General features: G+C 46.9%; 4 protein-coding genes across 5 annotated transcripts; 1 reads left to right on the forward strand and 3 right to left on the reverse strand.

The window, feature by feature from the left end:
- Positions 1–2,492: 2,492 nt before the first annotated feature.
- On the reverse strand, positions 2,493–4,559 carry slc10a3 (solute carrier family 10 member 3). Its single transcript, XM_028987182.1, has one exon. It carries the CDS (start codon positions 4,230–4,232, stop codon positions 2,940–2,942), a length of 1,293 nt encoding a protein of 430 aa, XP_028843015.1. The 5' UTR covers positions 4,233–4,559; the 3' UTR covers positions 2,493–2,939.
- A 1,236-nt stretch (positions 4,560–5,795) lies between these two features.
- Positions 5,796–11,614, reverse strand: chmp1a (charged multivesicular body protein 1A). The gene is made up of 7 exons (XM_028986246.1): positions 11,481–11,614; positions 10,456–10,475; positions 10,295–10,372; positions 8,735–8,881; positions 8,510–8,638; positions 7,653–7,846; positions 5,796–6,673 (listed from the first exon to the last, which is right to left on the reverse strand). The coding sequence occupies exons 1-7, from the start codon at positions 11,485–11,487 to the stop codon at positions 6,652–6,654; spliced, it is 597 nt and encodes a 198-aa protein (XP_028842079.1). The 5' UTR covers positions 11,488–11,614; the 3' UTR covers positions 5,796–6,651.
- A 611-nt stretch (positions 11,615–12,225) lies between these two features.
- Positions 12,226–19,970, forward strand: cdk10 (cyclin dependent kinase 10). Of its 2 annotated transcripts, XM_028986821.1 has the most exons (14): positions 12,226–12,377; positions 13,504–13,920; positions 14,073–14,145; positions 14,228–14,299; positions 14,379–14,481; positions 14,556–14,637; positions 14,726–14,793; positions 15,006–15,058; positions 15,164–15,233; positions 16,821–16,880; positions 17,081–17,204; positions 18,299–18,438; positions 18,570–18,622; positions 18,707–19,970. In XM_028986821.1, the coding sequence occupies exons 2-14, from the start codon at positions 13,837–13,839 to the stop codon at positions 18,805–18,807; spliced, it is 1,083 nt and encodes a 360-aa protein (XP_028842654.1). In that variant the 5' UTR covers positions 12,226–12,377; positions 13,504–13,836; the 3' UTR covers positions 18,808–19,970. The 2 variants fall into 2 exon arrangements, with proteins under 2 accessions (XP_028842654.1, XP_028842655.1); XM_028986822.1 differs by having other exon boundaries at positions 13,504–13,933; positions 14,228–14,481.
- On the reverse strand, positions 19,836–24,657 carry vps4a (vacuolar protein sorting 4 homolog A). The gene is made up of 11 exons (XM_028986820.1): positions 24,432–24,657; positions 23,975–24,086; positions 23,665–23,809; positions 23,170–23,231; positions 22,855–22,974; positions 22,555–22,711; positions 22,103–22,251; positions 21,943–22,024; positions 21,621–21,840; positions 21,215–21,355; positions 19,836–20,870 (listed from the first exon to the last, which is right to left on the reverse strand). Exons 1-11 carry the CDS (start codon positions 24,450–24,452, stop codon positions 20,769–20,771), a joined length of 1,311 nt encoding a protein of 436 aa, XP_028842653.1. The 5' UTR covers positions 24,453–24,657; the 3' UTR covers positions 19,836–20,768.
- Positions 24,658–24,732: the final 75 nt, after the last annotated feature.

A 24,732-nucleotide genomic window follows, 5' to 3' on the forward strand; every position in this document is an offset into this window, starting at 1 on the left:
CAAACCTGTTGAGTGCCATCAACACAAATGGAACAGGGGGGCCGAAGGAGGCAGGAAGCCTGATCTTGGACACTGCGACAATAATCATACATTTATAGAGAATTTTAAACCACTGTTGTTATAGTTATAGTAAATACTTACATTAATAAATAAATCAGGTGACAGCATGAGTTAAGTTTTTACAGTTTATCTCCTATTTGTGCATTACATGCACTCATGTTATGAAGAGATTATATTGGCTAATTGCTTGTCTGTACTAATATAAATATAATGGAATGCATTATTGCCATAAAAGAGATGCTGGCCCTATTTAATCCTGACTGAACAAGAGTTACCCCTTCCTCAGCAGGTCATGGACCACCAGCTTCTGCAGTAAGTAAAATACATTCTTGTACCTTCCCAATCATATTAAACAAACAGCTGTGTTTCATTCTACACCACATTGTGGCATCACAATTTGCATCAATTTACACTGTGTTGCACCAAAAGATAAACCTCTGGGGGGGGGTTCACCAAAATGAAATCAGCACCCACTAGTTTGGGGACAGAAGCCTGTATCATATGCAGTTTCATTTCACTCACAAAATGCATGTTGACAATGGTAAAAAGTCATTTCATCCATGAGATTAATTTTTTAACACAATGCATGTCAGTGACAGAGTTGCATTTCGTGAATTAAATGACTCTCTGTCTTCGACAAGATGCGTTTTGTGGAAGAAAAGGCTTTATGGCATTTACAAAAAGCAGCGTCGTTGAAATAACTTCCAGTCAATTTTGTACACTAAAAGACTTCCTGTCATTGACAAAATGTTATTTTGTCCTTTATACAGTACAGTTACACCCAGTCTTCTGTCCAGAAAATGACAGGTGCTGATGTCAGTTCAGTGCACAAAATCTCTACAAGTTTATTTCTTCCTGTGAAGTGACAGCCCATTTCATTCTTTTAGGGGGTGCGTGGTCCTCAAAAAAAGATAAAAGTAATGTAAGTAGTTACTGCAGTTACTTTACATTTTAAATATTAATTTCCATAACTAGCCGTGATTCTTTTTTTTTTTTTTTACATTTTATTTGATCAGGTTTAGTTTTTCTTACTTTTATCTATTTACTGATACTCCATCTTTTTAACATTCTGATTACAGATTGTGAATTCTGTTGAATTTGTCATCCTATTAGAAAAGAGAAAAGTAAAACATCACTCATACTAAGCTCGGCCCGCCGGCTCCCACAAAGTGCTATGACACAGCATTAGTATGTTACGCCTGAGGTGACAGACTACATTGCAGTTACACCCGAAAAAAAACTATTATATGTCATTCTGCATTTTTGGATGAGGTCCATTTTAGTAATTCAGTGTTTCATTTAATACAATTTGTGTGTGTTTCTGAGATTTTCTACAAATTTTTGATCAATTCAGTATTCAATCTCAAATCAGTGTTTCCCAAAGCGCTTCCTGGGCACTGAGGGCCATCGAAGACCTAAAACTGGCCAGCACGGCCAGTCCCAGGCAGCAGGACTGGAAACACGGGTCTAATAATTCATTTAAATGTGTGAGAGAAGCTCGCCTGGAACAGGTTGCAAAATTCCACACCCTCTTGCTTCACCGTCAGCGAAATACTTTTTATTTTTTCTTCTTTTCACAGAGCAGCGCAATACGGTTCAATTTCAAAAAGGGCCTCTGTTAACACGGGCGAGACACGAGCGGCGGCAGCCGTGCAGGTACCAGCTCCAGCTGGCGGTTGCCATGGTTTCCCGTTCCCATTGCGAGACGGACCAGGGGCAGAGAGATGAGTCAGGATTCCACATGTAGGGCGTAAGAGGGGCTGAACCGTCACGTCAAATGATTCGTTCGTCTTTCTGACCTTTACCGGCTTCCACTTCTGCAGTCAAACGTCCTGCAAATGGACGGCTTTAATGCACAACATTTACAGGACCGGCCACGTGCCCAATAACAATATAGCAACAGCCTGATCCTCATAATCATAATCAATTATTCCAGCTTCTACGTTGCGTCAAATATCTCGCCGCGTTTCAGAAGGGCCGACTTGTGGACCTTCATTTACGCAGGTCGGTGGGTTTACTGCGGTTACGGTTTCAAACTAGATTTAGAACATTTGAAGAAAGGGGACGATCTCTTTTTATTGTGTGTCCAGATACAGCCTCATTCCCAACCACCGGTCCCTGGATCACCGGGAGACTGGCTTCGCGCTCCGGCGTAAGAAGGGAGGTGAAGGAGGCCATGCGCCGCCCACGCAGGTACCGCCGCGACCTTTGCTCCGAGCATTCCTGACGCCCCGCCCCCACGCCCATTACAGCCCTGTCCTGACACGTCCCGTCGTCTCCTCGCCGCCGGCGCTTCACCGGCGAGGCCCGCGCCGCCAGCGTCCGCGAGACGTGCAGCCAGGGCGGCCCAGATTAAAAGCTTACGAGGCCAAGCGCGGCGTTCCGGCACCACAGGCCCGGATTAGAAGAGAAGGGATGGCCCCCGTGCACATGACAGACACATCTGGCTGCTTTTGGGAAAAAAAAAATGCCTTTATTCTCATTTCTTTTGTGTGTGTGTGTGTGTGTGTGTGTGTGTGGAATTCAAGTACACGGATTCATAGACGCCCCCTCAGAAAGCAGGAAAACACCCAGTGGCAACACATTTGAAACACCGACAAGATGAGCCGGACCCGGTCCAGGGCAACGCGGCCCGCTTGTAAACATGATACAATTAGAAAAAAGCGGCGCGCACAACGGCAGGTAGAAAAATATCTCTGTGAGGGGCTGCTGGAGTATTTACACACACCGGATCTGGACACAGAACAGCGGCAGGGTAAAGGCCTTTGGTTTGGAGATAACAAATACTGTCGGCTCGGTGCGCCCTGACCGCCACGTCACCCAGAATTACCGCAGCTGGGAGCTACAATCAATCAATCAATCAATCATCAACGGAACAATCAGGCATCAGTCTGGGCCCCGTCGGCCGGGGCCCCGCAGAAGCGGCGGTGGGCCACGTGCGCCAGGACGGCGAGGAGCATCTCCGACGTGCTGCTGAGCGCCACCACGAACGGCGCCTGCGAGGCGAAGTCGGCCTCCGCCCGCCGGAAGGACAGCTGCATGACGGCCAGGGCCAGCAGGCTGTTCTGCACGCCCACCTCGATGGCCACCGTCTTCCTCTGGGGCGCCGGCAGCCCGGCCGCCCTGCCCAGCCCCAGCCCCAGCGCCAGGCCGACGAGGGGCACGGTGACGCCGGCCGCCACCATCTGCGGCCGCATGTCCGCCAGGATGGAGGCCCCCATCTGGTAGGCCATGAAGATGCCGCCCACGATGAGGACGAAGCTGAACGGGCGGATGAGGGCCAGCAGCACGCGGGTGAGGGCGGGGCAGCGCAGCTTCACCAGCATGCCCAGCGAGATGGGGATGGCGATGAAGAGCAGCGTGCCCAGGATCTTGACGAAGGGCACGTGCAGGGCGGCGTGGACGCCCAGCAGGCGGCCGTACAGCGCCGAGGACAGCGGCATGGCGGCGGCGGCCACCACCGTGGAGCCCAGGGTCATGCAGATGGCCAGGGTGACGTCCCCGCCCAGCAGTAAACTGTAGAGGTAGCCGCCTCCCCCGCCCGGAGCCGAGCAGGTGATGACCAGGCCCAGGGCCAGCGCCTTGGGCAGCGGCAGCAGCCAGGACAGGGCGTAGGCATAGAGGGGCATGACCAGGAACTGCCCGGCCGCGCCCAGCAGCAGGGGCACGGGCCTCCTCAGCAGCGCCCGCAGGACCTCCACCTCCACCTTACACCCGAAGGCACACTTGTTGATGAAGATGAGGGGCAGCAGCGCGAAGAGCACCGGGTTCTCGGAGAAGTGGGCCAGGCCTCCTCCTCCTCCTCCTCCACCGTCCCCCGGCGCCACCATGATGCTGTACTCCGTCCTCTCCTCCACCAGCACCGGCGGCGCGGACCCGCGCTCCGGCTCCAGCAGCTGGATGAGCAGCGGCGCGCGGCCCGCCGGTCCGGACCGGATGCTGATGACGTAGCTGCGCGCGGGCCCGGCGCTGACGTTGAGGATGGACAGCACGTCGGGCTCCAGCGAGCGGACGCGCAGCGTCTCCCGCCAGCTCCGGTAGCGGCTGGAGACCACCATCACGCCCCGCGTGTTCTCCGGGAAGTCGAACTCGTGCCGCGTCCCGTCCCCGACGTCCAGGTACCGCTCCGCCCGGGCCGCGAGGAGACAGCCGAGCGCCAGCAGCGGCCACATGTTCACCAGCTCCGGCCCGCCGAGAGGCGTGTGGCTCCCATTTGCCTGCGCGCGTCTTCCCGTCCCTCCGTACCGGAACTCAGGCAGCGCCCGCCCCCCGCGGCGCGAACGCCTCCGCGCCCCGCGGAAGCAGCATGTCACACGAAGCCCCTCCGCCGACCGCCGGTGTTGTGTCGTTCGCGGGCGAGTCGGAGCTTTTAAAGGAACGCACTGAGCCGACTCACTTGTGTCGAGCTGAATCGCTCGGCGAACCGCGCTCTGCTGAATCGGCTCTCATCGCGACAGTTTGCTAGGGAGCAGTGCACGTTCAAGGGACATTCAAATGGACGGAAGAGAATGATCTGAGGGTACGAGGGGGGGGTAGCTTAAATATAAATCACAAAAGATAGAAGAGAAGCCGGGGGTTGGATAATCTTCTTATACAACGAGGATAGTGATTTAGTTATTTAATCTGATAATTAATCTGTTCGAGTTGTGTTGGTGTGAACGACACAGGTCTTGTAATGGACCAGTTCAATAGCATACCATAGGACAGGACACGTCAAACATCATGATTTATAAAGGAGTTTAGTTTTTACAAACGTGTTTGTCAAAGGAACACGGCCACAACACTGAGTTCAGGAAGTCCGGTTCACAGGCTCCTCCTGCCATGCACGGAATGACTCGGTGAACAAATCCTTTTAGTGAGCCGATTCCGGAGATTCGGTACATCTAAAGGAACTGCCGTGCCCGTCACGACTGGCCACAGTAGCGTCTCTGGTGAAGCGCCGCGGCGCCGGTGCAGCCCCGTAGCCGTCCAATCGGAGAAGCCCGGCCGTAACCCCCTCCTGCTCGGAGCCGGGGGAAGGGATCTCCCCGCCCGGAAGCGAATGCGGCGTCGAAGCACAACGGCGCTTAAAATAGGATTATTATTATTAATTGGAATTATTTTCAAACGCAATAGAGTATTTTAATAAAATCCCAGCGGACTGCATGTTATTTTACACATATTTAAAATATCCAGAACGGTTTCTTACCATTCTAAACCAAATATATCAGTTACATAATTTTTTAAAAACAAGGAAATAAATGATTAAAAACAGAACATCACAGCTTCTTACTAGAATAACACAGGCTGCTTAGAGTTACCACCTGGCAAACATTCTCTCCATATCCTGATGTTTTGAATTAATGTGTTGAGGTTTTAATGTTGGATTGTGCCAGTGGGATTGTGCCATGTTCCAGAAGCACCTAACCCACGACCTGGCGACCCGACTCCCATTGGACTGGGTACTCGTGCTGTGCAACCCAAACCATAATGATTTAAATCCGCGAGAGATGGATTGTGGCCTGATCCAGGTCACGGCTCGAACGTGGCACTGATCCACGCCGGCCTTCTGACATTCCACGGACTGAAGGGTGAAGGCCGTATTTGTGCTGTGTTGAAAAGAGCAGGGTGTACATGACGAACGTCCCAGCTGCACTGTGCAGCCTGAAGTCACTCAAATTACAATTTATAAAGGCCATTGTTCAAATGGAGCTGCCGTACACGCCCTCTGAAAATGACCACCCTGTATAACGGTGTCAACATCACACACCTTTTATTTAGTTTCATAAATACACAAAAAAACTCTGCCATATCTGTATAAACCATCTATGCGTCAAAAAAAAAAAAAAAAAGGATTTAAAAAAAAAATGATAAAACACAGGAGCCGCATAGTGATCAGCTAAGGACTGAATAATGTGACAGGCAACGGGGAAAGGGAATTTCCTTGTTTCCATGACAACAGCATGGCCAGTTGGGGGAGTGGCTCCTCTTTGTCACTACAGCTCTTAAGCATTCTTCTGGTCTCAGGCACTGAGGAGGAGCACCCAGGCAAGCGGCTGCGGCCTGCAGCAAGGCGGAATTCACCGAACAGAAATTTACAATAGCTACAGAAAAAAAAAAAAAAAAAAAAAACTGATTATGACCATCTCCTGTGGATGGAATCTGCCGCATGTCAACTTCATATTTTTATATTTTACAATAAAGCTTTCCTACATACACGAAGGCCTCAAAATTCACTGGGGACGGCACGGTGGAGAGAGGAGGGGGAGGAGCTACAGGCAGAGACTGAATAACGTGAGGAGGAGGACACATTAACAGGAACAGGAAGAGATTGTTTACAGCATCATAAGAGAGCGAGAGACTCCAACACTGTGTGTGTGAGAGAGAGGAAGAGAAAAGGGAAGAAAGAAAATGGCCAGGGAGAAACACACTCCCCGGGTGGTATTTTCAGCAACTGCACTGACTGCAAGTGTGTGTATAAATAGAGTGGGGGATAAAAATCAATAGAGGCTTGTCAGGTCCTGGCAGTAGGAACAGTTCAATAGAATGACAGAGAGCCTCCTGTTCTTCAGGACTCCGTCCACGCTGCTCTAAACCGGCATGGAGAAGGGCTCAGTTCCGCAAGGCAGCCAGCCTGAAACAAGAGCAAATCCATATCTGTCTATTATAGTCTCAGTGTGTGTGCGTGTGTGTGTACACAACATTAAAACACAAGCCTGAAACCTTTGAAACAGCCCTGAAATGTCAATTCAACGACTCCGCTAGACCTTCGAAGGTAAAGTTTGCCATCTGGCACCAGACCACCAGTAGAAGATCCTTTTAAGTCCTGGAAATTGCTAGGTGGTGCCTCCCTGTTTTTGAGACCTGAGGAATTTGTACTCCATGTGATCCCCAAACCATTCCAGAACCATTCTTCCCATGTGGCAGGGAGTTACGTGAGGTTTTACAGCAGATGTGCTGCAGAAGGTCTTCTGTATGTGAGACCTGTCGGACCAGCTTTAACACTTCACACTGGTTACTAATTACTTCTTTCATAGAGTAACTGAGTAAGTAACGGAGTAACAGCATTATAAAAGTAACTAGTTACCAGGGAAAATAACTTAAAATGTTCAAATGGGTCAAAAGTGTGGATGGCGTGGCTCCGCCTGCTCCTTAGCCACACCTGGAGTTTTGCGTCCACGTTCTTGGCCACTAGTTTTTAATGAAGTGTGAGATGAGAGGAGCTTCATATGATTTTAATTGCTCGTTACCGACGCGGATGGTTCCAGGGCATAATGTACATTTAATATATACATTTTGAACTAAACCTAAACCTCAGATGATGGAAAAAGAAAGTAAAATGGAAAGGCAGGTGTTATTTTTGTGATTTCTTGGTTGAGAATGGGTGTGGCAGTAATCTGGCCAGGGTGTGGCTAGAGATATTACAGATATTAAACTCAGGTGTGACGAAACGCTGTTAAATTAGATTTAAATGTGACGAACCAGGGAAAAAAGTATGAAATCAGAGAGGGGGCAAATACTTTTTCACACCACTGTATCCCCTGACCCCCATATCATTTTTCCTGAAGTCTTAATTATTAGCTTTAAACCCCAGGCCCGCTAAACAGGTATACCTGCGCGAAAGCTGGTCCTCCCTCTCCTGGGAGCGGCCCGAGGTCTCTCCGACAGAGGCAGCACCGGCTGGGAGCTGGCTGAGCTGGTCCATCACCTCCAGCCCATTCTCCTCCGCAATCTGATAGATCAGGTCGTCCACCTGGTCCTGGGGTGTGGTTAGCGTGGTGGCTGAGCTCATGGAGTCCTCCATAACCTGAACGTACACAAAAAGACGTAAATAATGTGACATTAAAAATGTTTCTGATACTCAGTTCTGACTATTCTTTTCTCGCCTTGAAGACCAAACATTTGTAAACTCATTTCAAATGAGCTTTTTATTTAAAAGGTCCCATGAAATGAAAATGTGACTGTGAGATTAATTAACATTAATATTAGTTCCCCTAGCTCTCCGTCCGGAGAGCGGCAGCTCAGACGGTCGGGTCTGGAATTTGTTACCTCCTTTTTCTCATGCTTTGTCCACCCAGATAATTTCCCACCCCTCCCCTAAAACATTATCTCCGCAAAGCACTGCAGTTGCTCTGTGGTTGGATGTTAAAAGGAGCACAAATGGTTTTTTTTTTTTAAGACTCCGAAGAACCAGCGGGTTCATTTCATTGTGGGACTGGATCAAAGTGGCCGTAATTCTGCACCAAGACTTCAGATACAGTGATAAGACTGATATAAAAGCAAAAAAAAATTTAAATAAATAAATTCATGTCAGGGAACCTTTAAAGGTCATAAAATATTTAATACCAGCAGCATTTCTGACTGATAATAGCGTTTCCACTTTTAGGCTGTTCGTTGCTACACCTCTACAAATAAAATCAAGTATTCAAAAGTGAAGCAAAAGAACAAGCATAAGAAAATTGACACCCACTGAGGTGTGGACATCCAGGTTCTGCACTTGTGACTCAAACTTGTCCATGACAGCCGACACCTTCTGCAGGTCCATGGAGCTCAGAGCCTTGTCCAGAGCTTTTGTCACTTGCGTCATATTCTTGGTGACCTAGATTATATTTCGGAAAACATTCCTTTGTTAAACTTGCTTCTCGAGATAAGATCTACGCTACACAAAAGGCTTCCGCTCTCGGCGATCTCTCACCCCCTTCATCGTGACCGCTGTCTGGACCTTGGAGGCCACAGCGTCAACGCGAGACGCCATTCGCAGCCAGTTGAGGCCTTCGTTCTTCTTGCGGATGGCATTCTCAGCGTACACCCGGGCACACTCCACATTCTTCTGCTGCAGGGCCTGCAGCCAAGCGACGGACACAAACAAGCCTCTCATTAGTGCCGTAATGAGGACGCCCAAACGGAAGACTATTTTTACCCGGGCATTCAAGATTGCAATAAACACGGAGAAAAATGCAGTCCAGGTCTGACTGTTATTGGTGCAACAGTAACCAGACCGGTTTCGCTGGCCTTTTCACTTTATGATTTTTCCAAGAAGCTGCCAACATAACAAGAAATATTCAGCGTTTTGCAGCTGATTTATTTCATCGTTTTTACATTCTCTCTCTCAAGCCAAACTTAAATGTGCCACGTCACGGAAAATTACAACTGTCCGGTTTTCCTTCACACCAACACCTTCCACGATGACATAGCGTCCTCTGGTGGTATAAAGGAGACATTACGCCAGAGACAGGCTGGTACGTTCCTTTCCAGCAAAGACAAGAGCCGCAAATTCTTCTTAACATGTAAAATGAAGATAATACTGCATATATTATTTTTATTTTTTGCCATTAATAAAAACTAGGGTATGCTTATGAAATTATTTAGTAGGAGTGGGGGATCAGGAACATTGCACGTGTGGGGATGGGCTGGGGGTTTGAACGTGGCCAGAACGCCATTTAATTACCAGCACGAACATGCGTGTAGAAACCGACGACGTGACAAATGTTAGTCTAATGTTAGAATGTTCTAACTAGTTTAGACTAGTCTAAAAACCCGGCCGGACATGTTTGGGGAAATTAAAAAAAAGAAAAAAAAAAAAAAAAAGGAGTTCTGGTCACTAACTTAGTGGCGCTATGCCAACTAATCACTAATCAACTTAATCAACATATACAAATCATTAAACACAAAATATTGCAACAACAAAAAAAAAAACTGTTTACTCACCCCAAGAGGGGTCAGATTTTGGAACACTTCTCTAATTTAACAAACTGAACAACAGCCATGGTGGGAGGTAGACAGGAGGGTGGCCAATCAGATTGCAAGGGTGGCTACTGTCGCCCCTGGCTTAGCATACCTGCGGTCAAAAAACCTTGATAAATGCATGCCAATTAATGCACAGCACTGTGGCCTTAAGCATTTTGACACCCGCCAAGCAGCGGTGGAAAGAAAGCGGCCCCGTGATCAGAGGGTCGCCGGATCGAATCCTGAACCTCCCCGGTCGCCTGTCATGGCTGCCCACTGCTCACCAAGGGTGATGGTTAAATACAGAGGACACATTTCGATGTGTCACCATGTGCTGTGCTTGGTTGCTGCACTTTAGCTGGAAACACACAACCAGCCACCGACTTCACTGGTTTTCCCTTAGTTCTCACAGATCTTTCCCTCAGCACACCTCACAGCGGTCATTTGCACTGCCAGTGTGACCACGCCCAGTGGGAATGCATTATCCCGCCTTTCATAATGTTAAAACACACAACTCTGTGTTACACACCTTCTTAACTTTGGCTTGTTCCGCCTTGGAGTCCTTCTCTGCTTTCTTGGCCAGTCTCTCCAGTTGTTTTGAAGTGAACTGCAGGGAATCATAAAGATGGAACATTAACTAAAATGTCCACTACCACCATTTTAAAAACATCACACTGAAGCTGTACTTACCTTTAGCTGAAAGAGTGTTTCTGTGGGAAGGATAATGGAAAGAGAGAACCACAAAATATATAGTTACTGTACAGCTTTACACTATAAACAGACAGCAAGGCCAAAGAATTTAAGGCCTTCTGAAATGAGCCGAGATGGTAAACCTATGACATTCATTTCATCAACACAACTGAACAAAATAAAATACAAAAAAAAATATGTACAATTAGATTCTTTTTTTTTATTATTGAAAAGTAAAGCACTATTGAGTTTGAGTGCTATGCAAACACAGAACTTTAAATTCACCTTGAGCAATAATTTGTGATCGACTACATATTGCATTGGTCAGCAGGCCTTGAGAACCACAGTCAGGCAACTATAACACGAGTTCACTTAATTTATAATAAATTTAAATATATATATATATATATATATATATATATATATAATAAAATACGAGGGAGTGCAAGCTCCTCCAATGGTACATTACAAGAAATACTGAAATTTAGATTTCCCGACTTAGATTTCCCGAGGTTTCCTTCTATGGCCACAACACTGATTAATTCGAAACAGCCTTTAATCCAGTTCCTAAAAGCTGGGTGTGAAAATAAATTGGTATAATATAGTTTCTTGTGATGGCATCAGAGTGTGGCAGGGTGGTGCCCCGAAACCTGTACCACTTCTACAAACGTTCCTGAAATATAAATCATAATTCGTGCTTCTCAAGCACGGCCACGTGTTGACGCTGTGGCGCGATCGACACCCTTCCGTAAAGATACGCTGACGGACACATTATCGTCGGAATCCAGACAACCGAAACATCGGGAGCGATTTCTGGTCGCGTCGACGTAACCTGTGCGCAGACCCACTCGAATGTATTTCCCAAATTAACCAACCCTGGACACAGAAACATTTTAAACACACAATGACCTAAATCAAGCACGTCGGCCACCTCTGGAAAACGAACCGGTTCGGTACAGTTCGCGCCAGAAGGCCAGGGCTGGCCAGGCAGTGCGGGAAACTTTCCGCTGCCGGGGGGCATTTACCGTCCATGTCGGTGCCGGCCGAGGGGCGCGTTCTTCCGGGTAATTCTCACCAGCCTGGCGGAGCTCGGCGCACAAGAACTTGTTTGTTGTGATTTCCTGCTCGCGGGCCACTTCCGGGTTCGGGGCTTCGCCGCGGTCACGTGACGCGCGGTGCCCGGATGTGAAGGGGATTTATCAAGAAGACCGACCGGTTATTTGTCCTTCTTGTCCCATCATCTGCATTCACTCGCCTTGTGAAAGCTGCCGATATAATGGCAAAATTAGACATCAATGTAGGAATTCTCCTGATTCGAGGCAGGTTCGCATGTATTAGATGAATAATTAACACACACACACACATATATATATATATATGTGATAACCCACTGTGCTCTTATATACAGCTTTCACGTTTCATCAAAAGTTTGGAGTAAAATTTCATATGTTGGGGTGGAGCCACTTTATTACAAAGAGTATTTCTGCTGGTAAGCAGGGAAATTTCGGTCTTGTGATTACACATTATGCTGCTATGAAAATGGGACATGAGAATAACCTCCTGCTGTAATCTTTTCCATTTAGGCACATTTCATGTAATTAAAAGGGCTTACGTGTGAAAGTAAATACAGACCGATCTAATTCTTCTACCAGGAACTAATGGCCATGAAATGTTCGACCTGGAGTTTAAGGCTCCGGAATACACTCCCTCCCCTCCCACGGCTGTACAGAACGGTAAATGTCATTACTGGATTAGAGAATAGAAGTACCAGGTGGGAGGGGACACTGTGTGTGTGTCTGAGAGAGAGGGGACAACAAGCCTTTGTCACACAGCAACTGTAGGTCGATGTAGTCGCTGCGCCGTCTCCTGTGCTGCTACGCTGGTGATGGGGACTGGATCAACCAAGTGCCAGGAAGACTCAGGTACATTTAAATGGTGCATTTAGAGCTGTTGTATCGCCCGTTCACATGTAGCCAGCGAACAGCAGCTTTTTAAACATTACATACGTACAAGTTTTTGTTTTATGGTGCAGACGATTTATCTGATATAAGGTCAAACTCATTTGTCAGGTCAAACTGACTCATAAGAGCAGCTTGTGACAGCAAATTAATATAATCCACTTTAAATAGGCGCGGTTAGATTTCTAATATGCATTGATGTTACTGCACAAGTATGCTGATAAAAATTCTGAAACATATATATTTCAATTATATTTAACAGTGTAACATAATTTAAATGAAGAAATAATGGCTTTGCTTAATGGTTAAAATGGAGTCTTTAAAATGTATGCATTACTTTATTCTATGTAAAGATACTATAAACAGCCAGCACTATAGGATATATTATTAATGACTATGTGGTTTTAAAACGTCGAGACTTTGAAGAGCTGACTGTGATGAAATTGTGAAATTGTGTTCATTGTGTTGTATTGTGTCACGATCTGTTTTGTATCATCATGTCTGTAATATGGAGTGATTTATAGCCTTTACTTGTCTGGCTGTATCTGGGATGCTCCATTTATAAAATGCACCTAAAGCATACATAACGTCATGAAGGACTCCTCACACAGGCAGGTGAAAACATTTACATTTACAGCATTTACCAGACACCCTTATCCAGAGCGACTTACAATCAGTAGTTACAGGGACAGTCCCCCTGGAGACACTCAGGGTTAAGTGTCTTGCTCAGGGACACAATGGTAGTAAGTGGGGTTTGAACCTGGGTCTTCTGGTTCATAGGCGAGTGTGTTACCCACTAGGCTACTACCACCCTAAACCAGGACAAACTGGACGTCATTTAATCCATCTTTCCACCTCCAATTCAGTTCACTTTCCTTTTCATGTGCAATAAGGTTTCTGTCTCACCCTTTAATTTAAATAGCATATATTGTATCATATTTTGGATTATATTTGAAATGTATATATTGAATATATTTATAAGTGTTTTTTTATGAAGAAAGAAAATGCTGATTAAGGGGGGTGTGATTATCTGAAGCCAGTTAGATTATCAGATTAGAAATTGAGTAAACCCTTTTCTGCTTTGCTGCAGCCACCGAACCAGGCGCACCAGCAGCTCAGTCCTTGGCGGCCGACGCGTCGTCGTCTTCGGCCGAGAGCAACTTCCCACCCCGTCCGGCCATCATCGTTACGGCCCCGTCGCGGGAAGACATTTACGCGCAGCCGAACGGAAAGACCATAGCAGAGGCGGCCCACGAGGCCAAGGAGGCCAGGCCGCGGTCGGCGGTCATATGCGTGGGTCGGGGAGCCGTCACCAGCAGGGCCTGAGCTCCGCCGCGTCACTCCGGGAAAGCGCACGGTCGTCCCCCCCAGCCCTGCGTGTTGGCCCAGTGAGCACCTGCCCGGAGTTCCGCTCGCACCTCACATGGATCCCGCGGCGGAGTCGGACGCGATTAAACTGAAATCCCTGAAGAGCGGAGAGACGTTCACGGTTCCGCGGGAGGACAGGGTGAGACGAGCAGGTCGTCCTGGAACAAGTTTCTGATTTAGTTGGCATGCTACATGCTGCACATTTAGCTTCGCCCCGCTGCTGTTCTCATCTCCTTGTCTGGAAGTGGCCGCCTTTTTAAAGGGAATCTTGCTGTCTTGTCTGACGCACAGTTAGGAAGCTGCAGGAGCGTGAAGGAATTCGAGAAGCTAAATCGGATTGGTGAAGGAACCTATGGCATCGTGTGTAAGTTCCCTCTGTCTAAGCCGCTGTCTTCCCATCTCCTCGCCGTGAGATCATGTCTTTTAACCGCTGATCCGCGCTGCAGACAGGGCCTGCGACACCAAGACGGATGAGATTGTGGCCCTGAAGAAGGTCCGGATGGATAAGGAGAAGGATGGTGAGCGGAGACTTGACTGATCGCCTTTGCCGTCAATTCGTCTTGGTTACTTTCTTCTTTTTTGGTTTTGTGTTTGAAGGAATTCCGATCAGCAGTCTCAGGGAGATCACCCTGCTTCTGCGGCTCCGGCACCCCAACATAGTGGAGCTGAAGGAGGTAGTGGTGGGGAGTCATTTGGAAAGGTACGGTCCGTCACGTCTGGAATGGCACTCTGCTCCGGTGATGGGACAACTGATGAAAGGTGATTCCTCTGCAGCCTCTTCCTGGTTATGAGTTACTGTGAGCAGGACCTGGCCAGCCTGCTGGAGAACATGCAGTCCCCTTTCTCCGAGGCACAGGTACATCAACGAATCGTTGGAGGGAATAAAAATCATTGCTTAATGTATTAATTAAAAAAAAAAAAAAAAAATCCCCTCACCTTCTCAGGTCAAGTGCATAATGCTGCAGTTGCTCAGGGGCCTGGCGTACCTCCACCACAACTTCATTCTGCACCGGTAAAAAGAGACCAGCAACACACAAACTCGGTGTACTTACTCACAGTATGTAATCATTCAGGCTTTTTAGGTTTGTATTTTGTTGCTACTACGTTACTTTCAGAAGGCTTATAGAACTGCAGTGTCAGAATCAACACGTGGATTGTGAAGAACACGATAATAAAGAGGATTGTGATGGTGGTTTGTTCTGCTTTTGGTGGTGGACTTGGCAGGGACCTGAAGGTGTCCAATCTCCTTATGACCGACAAAGGCTGTGTGAAGATCGGTGAGTCCATGCTGTTAAAAATACTTTGCACGGTTAGGTAACACTTGAGATGAGAACGTTTGCAGCTTTTCCTACGTTTGTACGGTGTGTTCGCTCTCCTCACAGCTGATTTTGGCCTGGCACGCACCTACGGGATTCCCCTGCAGCCCATGACGCCACGAGTTGTGACACTATGGTGAGCGAGTCCCTCCATCTAAAACCGTAATAACCCCCCTCCCCGTATGAGACATAGTTGTTTTCCATTTCAACCTAGTTTTTAACAAACTAAAGAGTGAAATGTATGAATTTGGAAGGAAATGTTCTGTAGTCAAACCACGTTTTTAATCCATTAGTACCACATCCTTATCAATGCACTGAAACAAGGCTGCCTTAAGGGGAATCGCCCCCAAATTTTCATCATGTGATGGTTACACTGTGTCCCAAACAAAAGTTCATTGCATCACTGGAAAGCACGAAAAAAGGACCGTACCGTAATGGAGATGAAAATAATGGAGAACCCAGGGATCATTGTCTTTGGAACTGAACTAAACTCTTCTAACATTTAAAAAATGGTTTGCAAGGGCTCCTCTAGAAGAATTTTGGACTTGGGTAGTAGCCTAGTGGGTGTAGGGGACTGGAATAGGTGGTGTTGGTAAGGCTGTGTGCATTGGGTCAGTGGGCTGGGTGTTGGCGATTCTTTCGTAGCGTCACCTGGTGGAACCGGAAGTGATGAGCAGGCGATGGGGAAGCATACCTTGCTGACCGCATTCAACAGGCTCACGGAGATGTGTTTTTAATAAAAATCTAGACTGCTGTTTGACCATCGCTTCAAGACCTTACTTACTACCATCGTGTCCCTGAGCAAGACGCTGAACCCCGAGCTGCTGCAGGAGGACTGTCTCTTGTAAATACTGAATAAGGGAGTCTGCAAAATGGCGTAAATGTAAAAAAAAAAAAAAAAACGGCACATCTTGTGTTTGGAAAAAGTAGGGAGAGTTCTTACATTCGAATGTGATGTCTTAAACTGTTTAGCTGCTTCAGGCGCAGGAATCCTCGTTCCAGCACACGGCATAATGAAGAAAGAAGGCTATGTTGACATTTCAGAGGATAATTTATGGACATTTGCAACCAGTCTTTCCTTCAGCTTTCAGCAAGATGACTCCTTTTGCACACATTACAGCTGATCCTGGATTTCTGGCTGTCTGGGGCGGCCATTTCAAAGCCCAGAACTCAAACCTACTGACAGTCTTTGGTGAGAGCTCAGGGTTTGGTTCCCACCTTGGACATTTTTAATGGGGAAGGTGTTGAATAATGCGTGGTAATATTGCTATTCATTCTCAAACTACAAACTACGTGGTCATTCTCTGTTATTTTAACAACACAAAAACATTTGCCAGTGGTGGGCCTAGCGGTTAAGGAAGCCGCCCCGTAATCAGAAGGTTGCCGGTTCGAATCCCGATCCGCCATGGTGCCACTGAGCAAAGAACCATCCCAACACACACTGCTCCCCGTGCGCCTGTCATGGCTGCCCACTGCTCACTAAGAGTGATGGTTAAAAGCAGCGGACAAATTACGTTGTGTCACCGTGTGCTGTGCTGCAGTGTTTCACAATCACTTTCACATTCAACAATAACAAAACTAAACAGAATGTGTGGAAATAATCCCATGATACCACTGTGTACCTCAGGGTTCCTGCTGCTGTGTCTTGCTGTAATAGTCGTGGGCATGTTGGCCATTTTCTGATCTCTGCATCGCTCTGCACATCCTGCTCATGTGTCTGCAGGTACCGAGCGCCGGAGCTCCTTCTTGGAACCAAAACCCAGACGACAGCCCTGGACATGTGGTAAGTCAGGCCAACCAGAGCTGATCCACTTTAGCTGGTAATCCAACGGTCACACTCCTCACGTTCCGAAAGTGAGATGAGCTCTTCGCTTGTGATACGCACGAGCCCAGCAGGCGGTCGGGCGTCCTTGTAACACAGATTGAAATCCCCCGCGTGTCTGTGTGTCAGTGTCAGCAGACGGCTTCATCCTCTTTCTGCAGGGCAGTTGGCTGCATCCTGGCAGAGCTGCTGGCCCACAAGCCGCTTCTGCCTGGAACTTCAGAAATCCAGCAGCTCGATCTGATCGTGCAGCTCCTCGGCACCCCCAACGAGAACATCTGGCCGGTAACCTTCACCCTGACCAGGCTGAGCTAAACGCTGCCGCCATTTTCAATAATTATCACATTATTTACAATGTTCAATTTGTTTGAAATATGTTCTGTTCCCTGTTCCATCCTGAGGATTTATATAACTAGACAAAACAAGATACTACTCCCTGGTAGTTATCTGTAACTTGAAAAAGACAAGCTACCCTTGCGTAATTTCGAATAACCCAGAAGACCATCTTGAATGATTATTTCATAAATGGAGTTTAAAGTGGGAGGAGCCTGATCAACACGTACACTACTTCCACCAATGTCACATGCACAAACATCATTAAAAATGGTCTCGTCTTTTTCTATTACCTATTTATTTATGTAAATCCCTAGTATGTCTTTGGCCTTGTGCTAGCTGCATTTGGACAGTCCAGACACACAGTATTAGGCACGTACTCCTACATAATCAGTATCGGCCGGTGGTCACAGCCACAATTTTCAGTGGCTGATCTGTTGTGTCTCATCAGAATTGATACAGAATAAGGTTGTGTTTTGTCTTGTATTGTGTGTCCTGTTTGAAATACCCAGCATATCATCTGCATGATGTCCTGTTTGTCCTTCTTCAGTGTATAGAAAAGTTTGCATTTATAGTCCTGTACAGTATTTAGGTTTTAGTTTAGTTTAGTGTGTATATGCATACAGTACAGGTCAAAAGTTTGGACACCCCAAACCATCTGGATTGGGTTCAGGTCCGGTGACTTTGGAGGTCAGGTCTCCACTTTTTGTTAAGTACATAACTCCACATGTGTTCGTTCATAGTTTTGATGCCTTCAGTGAGAATTTACCAACGTAAATGGTCATGAAAATAAAGAAAACACATTGAATGAGAAGGTGTGTCCAAACCTTTGGCCTCTACTGTATATATTTTAATTTTTTTCGATGATTGATTGCACTATTTGGGGGTCTTTGTGAAACAGTATTCCAATACACGGTATACTGTACTGACAATAAACCTCTCTGGAATCTTGAAAAAGTCCACACCCGTCCATTAAGGCTGGTTGATAAGGGGAATGGTGTTTCTGGGCATGAAGTGGGAAAAGCAGCTTTTGTGTCTGTGTTCAGGGCTTTTCTCATCTGCCCCTGGTTGGACAGTACAGCCTGAGGAAACAGCCTTACAACAACCTCAAGAACAAGTTCACGTGGCTCTCAGAGGCTGGACTGCGTCTGCTCAACCTGCTGTTCATGTACAACCCCCAGCGCAGGTACGGGCAGAACACTACACGAACCAGCACAAGCGTCCTCCACAGCTTTGCCATCACGGGTCCCTGTAGCTGGTCATGATGTGAGACAGGAGCACATGATTAATCTGGTAATCTTTTATTTTTATTTTTAGGGCTTCGGCTAAAGACTGTCTGGAAAGTTCCTACTTCAAGGAGAAGCCCCTACGTGAGCATGAGACTGGACGTTGTGTAGACGAATGCATTGTCACCATTGTGTATTCTCACCGTCCTGTTCTCTCTGTCTTTTCAGCATGCGAGCCAGAGCTTATGCCCACTTTCCCCCACCACAGAAACAAAAGGGTGACTTCAGCCCCTTCAGCTGAGAGCCAATCAAAACGCAGCAAAGTGTGACGTCATCTTGAGCCCCTCTTCCACCGTGCAGTGCAGTATAGAAGCCTTCTAAAATGTTTTACTGTTGAAAAGCTGGTAGGACTGCACTGTGCGTAGAGCCGCTGAAGCCGGACGGACTGGCCGAAGACAGAATGTCAGCGTCCTGTGGACGCTTTTCCCAAACTTGCCTTGTTCTTTTAGCAGTTCAGTTACTGGAATCTTTTGTTGGAAGTGTTTTTTTTTTTATGGCTTTTCCAGTAGGGTCACTGTCCATGTACGTTTTATAAAATTTTGTTTTTAAATAGGCATCAGGGCGGTGCCCGCACCTTGTATTTGAACATGCGTCTTCATGGTTATTTCATACGGTGCACGCGCACTGAAAACGGTAATAAAATAAAATCACCGCCTGAGAAATTCTCTGCTAGCAGCATTGCACATCCTCGCCAGTTTTTTTTTTTTTTTTCTTTTAATGTGATTAAACGTTTTTTTTTTTTTTTTTGCCATGTGATGTCATCGCTTATATGAATCTGATGGAAATTCGCCACGCCGGTCATTCCTGCAGAATTGTGGGAACCAATGTGGCCGTTCGCCTGATAGATGAGATGCCGTAAGTGTCCGGGGAGCATTGTCCTCTGCCTGCATGGAAGCTGGCTTGGGATTGTTCCTTTTCTTGGGAGTACAATCTAATCCCCCAAATCCTCTTAAACAAGCAATGTTTACTCTGATAGGGCTTTAGTCCTCTCTGTGTCTCTGCAGCCTCTTGGAACGTTGGAACCGTTTGGATGCGTTGCCGCCGCTGAAGGTGGGAGTGTTGCTTGGTGTGGTGTACTGATGGTGTGCACGTGGCTTTAATAAAGCGTTCAGACCCCGTGCTTCTTCTGCCAGCGGTCCGGTGACTTCTCAGTGCTGGATTCCACCGAGCAGGATTATCTCAGTTTCAATTATGACCAAGTCCACTTAGAACTGTGGTTCTCTGGCCTGCTGAGAAATCCTGTTTTGTGGTTAAATCAGACCTGTTGTATTCTACACACACACACACACACACACTGTCCGGATTCAGAACTGAGATTTAATTAAGTCAGGCAAATGTAGTAATCATATGTGGCAGCAGCCCTTGGAAGCTGCTGACTTCACTGTTTCAGATCCATGAATTCTAACAATAAAGCTATACCAACATGACGAAAGAGACGAGTCATTCTGCTCAGTTCGTGTGATTGAGACACGCCATTAAAATGTCCAGTTTTTCCTCTTATTTTATCTTCAGTCCAAAAATAACGGGCCCAACCAGCCAGACCACCATTCCAATGATCTTACTGAGTCACCTGGAGAACTCTGAAAGCCTCCAAACAGCCAATAGTATGTAGACCACACCAGTCACAGACAGTCTGAGCTGAATGTAATAAATAATTGAGATAAATAGAGCGACTGATCTGTGACGTGGGTAATACTGACAATTCAGTCCAGGTGAGCAGAGGCTCAGGAGCATCCAGACACACAGCAAACATCCTGCTTAAAACATCCTCCTTTTTAAAAAAAATGACTTCAGCACTGCATATCAGACGAGATATCAGTGCTCTTACTTAGATTTTTTTTTTTTTTTTTATGATAGGGCTAACAAAAAAAAAATTAGTAATGTTAGCCTACATCCACACCAGAAGTAGTCTCTATCTGGGTGTCAGAATAATTATGAAGTTTTTACATTTGATGTAAATGAGCTACGACACATTTGGCAGAGGCCAATTAGAACTTGTTCTTGCCACTTCTGGTGTGAACATAGGGCTGGAAAAAGACCACACACGCCTGCACTGTCACCATGTTGGGCTCGTCTACATCAGCAAGTCTGTAGGTCTGCAGTGCCGGCGGTAGCTACTGTTCTGACAGTTGTATGAGGGAGTAAATGGATGTGTTTTGGAAGTCAGTGGGGGATGGGGGGGGGGGGTGGTGGATGTTGGGGTTATTCGGCTCCACCATACAAAGCCATCTCAGCCCTCCTGTCCGAAGTCTTCTGTGAATTTCTTCACCTTCAGCAAGTCATCAGTGTTCACCGTGGGACGCGTGGTAGCCAACGAGCGTAGCATATCAGACTAGGAAAAGACAGACACACATCTTTAAATGTCAGCACATTAAGCATAAATCATTTTTTAAATGATTTTACACTTCAGATTGTTAAAACAGACGTTGTCTCTGTGAGCAAAGACCAAATTATGCTTTTACCCGTGGCTAAAGGCAATGCGTTTAAATAAAGCTAGACTAAAACCAACCCAAATATGATGCAGTTGGGACATGAATGGGTACATCTGCAGAGGGTAACAGTTGCGTCATGAGCAGCTCAAAAATCTTCCTCCAAATACGCAGACATGTGGAAGCATCCACTTTGTTGGATAGCGAAGGAGTGATGGTAAAGCCAGGTCATATGAACTGCACTCACCATGCAGACAATAGGCTCTAGCAGCTTGTCACCAGGCACGTCCATCCAAGTCATCTCAATGGCTGCAGGGTCACCAGGAGAACATGGCGTTAGCAGGTCGTCAACCATCGCTGAGCTGTTGCTACGGGATGGTCCTCGCACCTACAAACACAGATCATCCTAGGTCATGCACTGGCGGTTGGGGTCCGTATAGAGTTGTTTCAAGATATTTAATGCCTTCTAAGCAATAAACATGTAAAAAAAATGGCTCTCGCTGTACAGCTACAACAGTTATTATTGTATAGTTACTACTATTTTAGCAGTGGTCCCTACACTTCAGCCCTCCACGTCACTTCATTAACAAATTTCACATCAGCAGAGGGCTTCTGCTCATCGTGTTGCCAGATCCTGAAAATCCTGCGCTCACCTTTTTAAAGTGTGTGGCTGACTGGACCTTGCGCACTGGCTGCATGAGGGCATCTCGCACAATAATGCTGATGTCTGCGCCCGAGTATCCGTCCGTCTTGTGCGCCAGCTGCCGCAGGTCGGCGTCAGTCAGGCTGTGTGGAGTGTTGCCCAGATGAAGCCGAAACATGGCTGCTCGTGCTGGCTCATCAGGCAGTGGGATGTAGATACGCTTCTCGAACCTAAGAGCACAACAAATGTCGGTTTCAGGAGGGAACAAAAAAAACTACAAACGCACACGAACAGAACTTCACGGCAGTGACCAACCAAGATATAAGACGTACCTCCTGCGGATGGCTGCGTCCAGGACCCAGGGGATGTTGGTGGCACCCAGAACCAGGATGCCGTCATTATTATTTCCAACCCCTGTATTTAAAAAAAAAAAACAGTTAGATAAGTGTTGCCATATTTTCCTGCGTTCACGCTGATGTAAATCTCTCTCACCCTGCATCTGCACCAGGAACTCGGTTTTGATGCGCCGTGCTGCTTCACTCTCATTCTCGTTGCGGGAGCCACACAGAGAGTCCACCTCATCAATGAATATGATGGACGGCTTGTGCTGGCGGGCCAAGTCGAACAGGTTCTTCACCAGTCTGATGGGTAGAGAGTGTGTGAAAGTGAAGTGATTGTCATTGTGAAGTGATTGTCATTGTGGGGTCATTATAATATTACATGGTTATTACAGTTAAACACACCAACGATGGTCATAACAGGCCCGGTGATGCTTATACTGTAGATATGAGACATAGCTGCACATCAATCTAATACGCTCCATGCACGGCCTGTGTAGGAACTCTGTCCTCTAGTGGACATGATGCGTAACCTCCACACCAAAATAACGGGCACATACAAAATACCAAACGATAATACTAATCAAAAGACAGTCTGAACCTTACTTCTCACTCTCTCCCAGCCACTTTGACATAAGGTCTGAGGAGGACACTGAGAAGAAAGTCGAGTTGTTGGCCTCCGTGGCCACTGCTTTCGCCAGGTATGATTTGCCCGTCCCAGGGGGTCCGAAAAGTAGAATTCCTCTCCATGGTGTGCGTTTACCTGCAACAGCACTTTAGACTTCAGAAACTACTCTATGGAGCTTATATTCTGTATTCAGCATGGCTTAATGTGACATATTACATAAATAACACAACATTAATGTGTGTGTGTGTGTGTGTGTGTGTGTATGTGTGTAACATCACCTGTAAACAGGTGAGGAAACTTGATAGGGAGGATCACTGCCTCCTTCAAGGCCTCCTTTGCCCCTTCCAGTCCGGCTACGTCACTCCACCGAACGTTGGGCTTCTCCATCACTATGGCGCCTAAAGGGAGAAAATTGATTTCATGTAAATCTTTTCCAAAGCTGCAGATTGCAATTTAGACATATTTGATGATATGACCGGTCAGCTGATATCTAATTATCTGAGCCAATCCTGATCACCAAACAACAAGAAGCCAGGAGCTGTGTGGGTTTTTCCCCCCAATATAAATCCAGTTTTAAAAAAACATTTTCTCACCCATTAAATGCTCCTGTAGCTTCTTTTTCTCTGGGTTTTCTCCCTCGCTGTCACTGTCACTCCTGAGAGGTGGAAACAGACAGACATGAGCATCCCCCTCAACTTCACATGATCAACTTCCCCGAATTTCTAGTACCAAAACATTTGTCCTTTTATTAAAAGTGCGCTCGAAATGATTCTAACATGCGACAAGAAACGGGCAGCGAGGAAAAAAAGAGCTTGTTTCAGCACTGCTTCAGATGTGAGATCCAAAGGCAAGTTTCGCCATCACGGACCCTGTGAACCTTTTTTAACAGGTTTTTAATATGGAATGGACCCACAGACATGAGCGCTACGGCCAGGCATCTGCCGCCCATTGTCCCCAGTTTTTGGCCGAGCGTGGAAATTCATGGTAAATCTCTACCTATTAGAATGACACATTTGCATAGATTTGAGGTTTTTTTTTTATAGAGTCCTGTAAGCCAGGAGAGTTTGTGTGTAAGAGATTGACAGTACTTGTCATTGCTCTGTGCCTCTTTAACAGGTTTCTTCCCCTGTTTGTCTTTGTTCTTCAGATAGTCCTTCAGCTTCTCAGCCCTGTCCAGGTACTGCATACACTTCGCTCGGATGCTCTCCTTCGCTTTATCACTGTGAGCTTCATCTGGGGACAAAGGCCATTTAACACTCACATACCACGGGATTTCATCATCGCCCCATGCCATTAAAAAAACCCAAAAACTTTTAATAACACTGAACAAAAATACAATAAATATCAATGCATAATAAGACCCAGCACAGAAATTCATAATCTGCAGCCCCTACTCACATTTGATGGCGTGTAAGAAGTACTCCACAGCATGCTGGTACAAACGCAACGCCTCCTCGTAGTTCTTTGCCTTGTCCTCCTCTGTGGCTTTGGTGACAAGATCAATTGCTTTCTACAGGTAATGATGATGGCAAAAAAAAAAATCATTATGCATCACAAATACCACATGTAAACACGGTTAAACCGCAATTAACGAGTATAAGTACAGCACATAACCTTAAAGCTACACTGTGCAAAATGTGAAAGCTATTAATATGAATAACGAGACAGACATCTGGTGTACTGTAGGTTTCGCTCCAGTAATGGAACTCTACACGGGCTGCGCTGCGTTTACACCGTGCTGAGCACCGCCGGGATGCTGCGGCGACTCCGCGCCACCGAACGCCATTTCGCCTCCGTACGCGCACCGCTAGCCGTCATTAGCCGTCATTAGCCGGCAGAGCTCTGCGGGAAGAACCTGTAATGTTGACGTTGTCATTTCATCTCACGCGTCCGCCCTGGTGCTCCAGCCCGGGTTCAGTCGAGTCGGGGGACGGCCTGGGAACGGAGGCCTGCGCAAATGGCCACGGGTTTACACAGACGAGCGCCTCGACCCGACAACAGATGAAAACAGCGTCGACCATGGACGCGCAGGAACGGGGGGCGTGAGGAGCGCCGCAGCGCCGCCCAGCGGCCCGGAAACGCAGCGCCCGGTTCCCCGGAGCGTGAACTCGGCCGTGGCGCTTCGGAGCGCGGAGCCCGGAGCAAACTGGGAGAAG

Source organism: Denticeps clupeoides, chromosome 7, assembly GCF_900700375.1.
Source record: "Denticeps clupeoides chromosome 7, fDenClu1.1, whole genome shotgun sequence".
NCBI lineage: Eukaryota > Metazoa > Chordata > Actinopteri > Clupeiformes > Denticipitidae > Denticeps > Denticeps clupeoides.